General features: G+C 45.0%; 1 protein-coding gene across 1 annotated transcript; it reads left to right on the top strand.

Annotated features, from left to right (window-relative positions):
* Positions 1-210: 210 nt before the first annotated feature.
* Positions 211-1719, top strand: LOC141252797 (dynactin subunit 5-like; the record flags this gene model as incomplete). The annotated part of the gene is made up of 3 exons (XM_073670557.1): positions 211-407; positions 563-665; positions 1325-1719. Coding segments are annotated over 3 exons (398 nt in total), but the record flags the coding sequence as incomplete, so codon positions are not given.
* Positions 1720-2624: the final 905 nt, after the last annotated feature.

Raw genomic sequence — 2624 nt, 5'->3', positions numbered from 1 at the left:
TAGTGCTTTCCTATTGTCCCTAATTGCCCAAACAGCTTCTGCCTTTTCAGTTTGTTCCATTCGTTAACCAGCAAAAAAAGCCCATCACCTGGCGAAATGCATCTAAAGAAAATTAGGTCGTCGGTATAAAAAGTCTCTTTATGTAGCAGTAAAGCTGTGGCACGTAATTAGACTGAGGGCCAGAAGTGTCTGTGCCCCCGGCTACGATAGCGGCACATGATTCTGGCACACGTGGCGACACACAGAGCACTGCCGCTCATGGCTTATTTGGGAAATATGATTTTTTTGCCTTCAGGGTGGCGTTTTTCCCCTTACACATCGGAGACCATGTCTTTATAGAAGAGGACTGCGTGGTGAATGCGGCACAGATCGGCTCCTATGTGCACATAGGGAAGAACTGCGTCATTGTAAGTAGCACCGATTTAAAGGGATCCTATCTGCTTTTTTTTTTAGGGATCACACACCCTACAGCCTCATGACACATGGATCACGTTGAAAATTGTGAAAAAAAAATACGTAAATTATGGTTTATCCGTCTCATCAATTCTTGTTTTGTATCCAGGGCCGGAGATGTGTCTTGAAGGACTGCTGCAAAATATTGGACAACACAGTCTTACCCCCCGAAACGGTGGTCCCCCCATTTACTGTGTTTTCTGGCTGCCCTGGTGAGTCCAGATCGTTGAGATTAGTGCAGGTTGAATGAGGTCTCAAGGGAATCGGTTATGTTGCTATTAAGGTGCAGATATAGGGTTATTCTGCAAGTTAATAGCGCTCCAATGCTGTCTGTCCACTGCGGCTACCAGGAGGAATTGAGGTTTATTCCTCCTGGGAGCCGCCGGCTTTCAGTCATAGAGGTGGGCCCAGAGGGATTACAGTCCCGGCACTTTGATTGACAGCTCGCTGTACAGCACATCTATGCAGAGCGAGCTGTCAATCAAAGTGTCGGGACTTTCAGTAAGGCACCCGGACAGTATTGGAACGCTGCTAACCTGCATATTGACCCTATATCTGCAAGGTAATAGTATTTGGCCATGCGTCAGGATCCCTTTAAATCCCCCATACACAATAGATAGCTGTCGATCAACGCTGTGCGAAAGGGGCCTTAAAGGGGTTGTCCAATGCCGCTTACTTCCATATTGGTGCTGATAATGTTGCACTTTCCAGGACACATAATCGTCTGGTAACAGGAACGTGCCCCATTCATTTGTGCTTGTCGTGCGTCCACCTGTACGTTTGCGGCTCTGATCCCCGGCCTCAGTAGTAGTAACTCTTAATGAAGCGCAGACTTTCGTTGTGAACTCTGATTTTATCTTTCGCCCTTTAGGACTGTTCTCCGGAGAGCTCCCGGAGTGCACACAGGAACTCATGATTGACGTCACCAAGAGTTATTACCAAAAGTTCCTACCTCTGACGCAGATTTAGAATGGATCTCCCATCACTCTCGGCTGGTTTTATGTTTTGTTTTTTTTTTGTATTATTTTGTATATGTATATATTAACATGTCCTGCCATTCCCTTTAACACTATGTATTTATTGAAGACCTTTCTGTATCCTCTCCCCTCCATGGCATCTGCCCCGCTCAGCTTGGATCAGAATGGGATCCAATCAGAAAATTCAGCATTGCCGTCACCTAGGTCTACAAGCTGTCGGTCTGCGGGACATCACTGACTTCACTTTACAATAGATAAGCACTTGCCAATAAAATAAATATCCCCCTTCTGTATTGCTTCCATTTTCAATATTCTTGACGCAGGATGGGTCGCAAAAAACGGACCCATTTCCCTTGTGTGGTTTGCACAGGATAATGATGCACTGTGGCCAAGTGGCCGATTCCCAGCATAAGCAATAGCCAATACAACGCACATTTATTCCACCCCTTTAAAGGTGTTGTCTCATCTTCTTAAAGGGAATCTGTCAGCAGGATTTCACCCCCTAAACTATATATATGGGCATGTAGCTCTTTCAAAGACAAGTCCAGCAATATCTTTACATGGCAAGTCCGTTCTTCCGTTACTGAGAAATTTGTGTTTGGATCATTATTCAATGCAGCTGAAGAGCTATGGTAGATCTGATTCCTCTGTCACTCCAGCTCTATCCCCCGCCCACACCGCCGCCTCCTCTTTGACTGATGACTCCTTTGCCTGAAGTCACACAGCGCAGAGACCATCAGTCAAGCCGGAGGAGGTTGTGCTGAGCAGGGAATAGAGCTGGAGTGACAGGTGCTTCAGATCTACCATAGCTCTTCCACCTCATTTGCATATCAATCCAAATGCCAAACAGACTGCCCATGTAAAGGTATTGCTGGACTGAATACTTGCAGATATAAATAGTTTGGGGTGTGAAATCCTTCTGACTAATCCCCTTTAAACGAGTAACATTGCAAGGTGCTTGTGAAAACAAGCAACTTAGTAATTTATCTCTTATTAAAAAATGCTCTCTGTTTTCAAAAACAAGAGTGATTTTTAATTCTATTGTGTGTTTCTTGTTTCCTATGTTACCAGCCACTTCTGCACTTTATCAGAGGTGGCCAGTTTCCAAAGCAAGAAGCGTCAACTTTCATGCTTTAGAACCTGTACAGATGCGACCATCTTGGGATCAATTTCCCATTGATTTCTTCTGGCTTC

Source organism: Phyllobates terribilis, unplaced genomic scaffold (genome assembly GCF_046119375.1).
Source record: "Phyllobates terribilis strain yellow unplaced genomic scaffold, ASM4611937v1 Scaffold_9361__1_contigs__length_12499, whole genome shotgun sequence".
NCBI classification, from domain to species: Eukaryota; Metazoa; Chordata; class Amphibia; order Anura; family Dendrobatidae; genus Phyllobates; species Phyllobates terribilis.
This window is presented reverse-complemented; position numbering and strand designations above follow the sequence as displayed.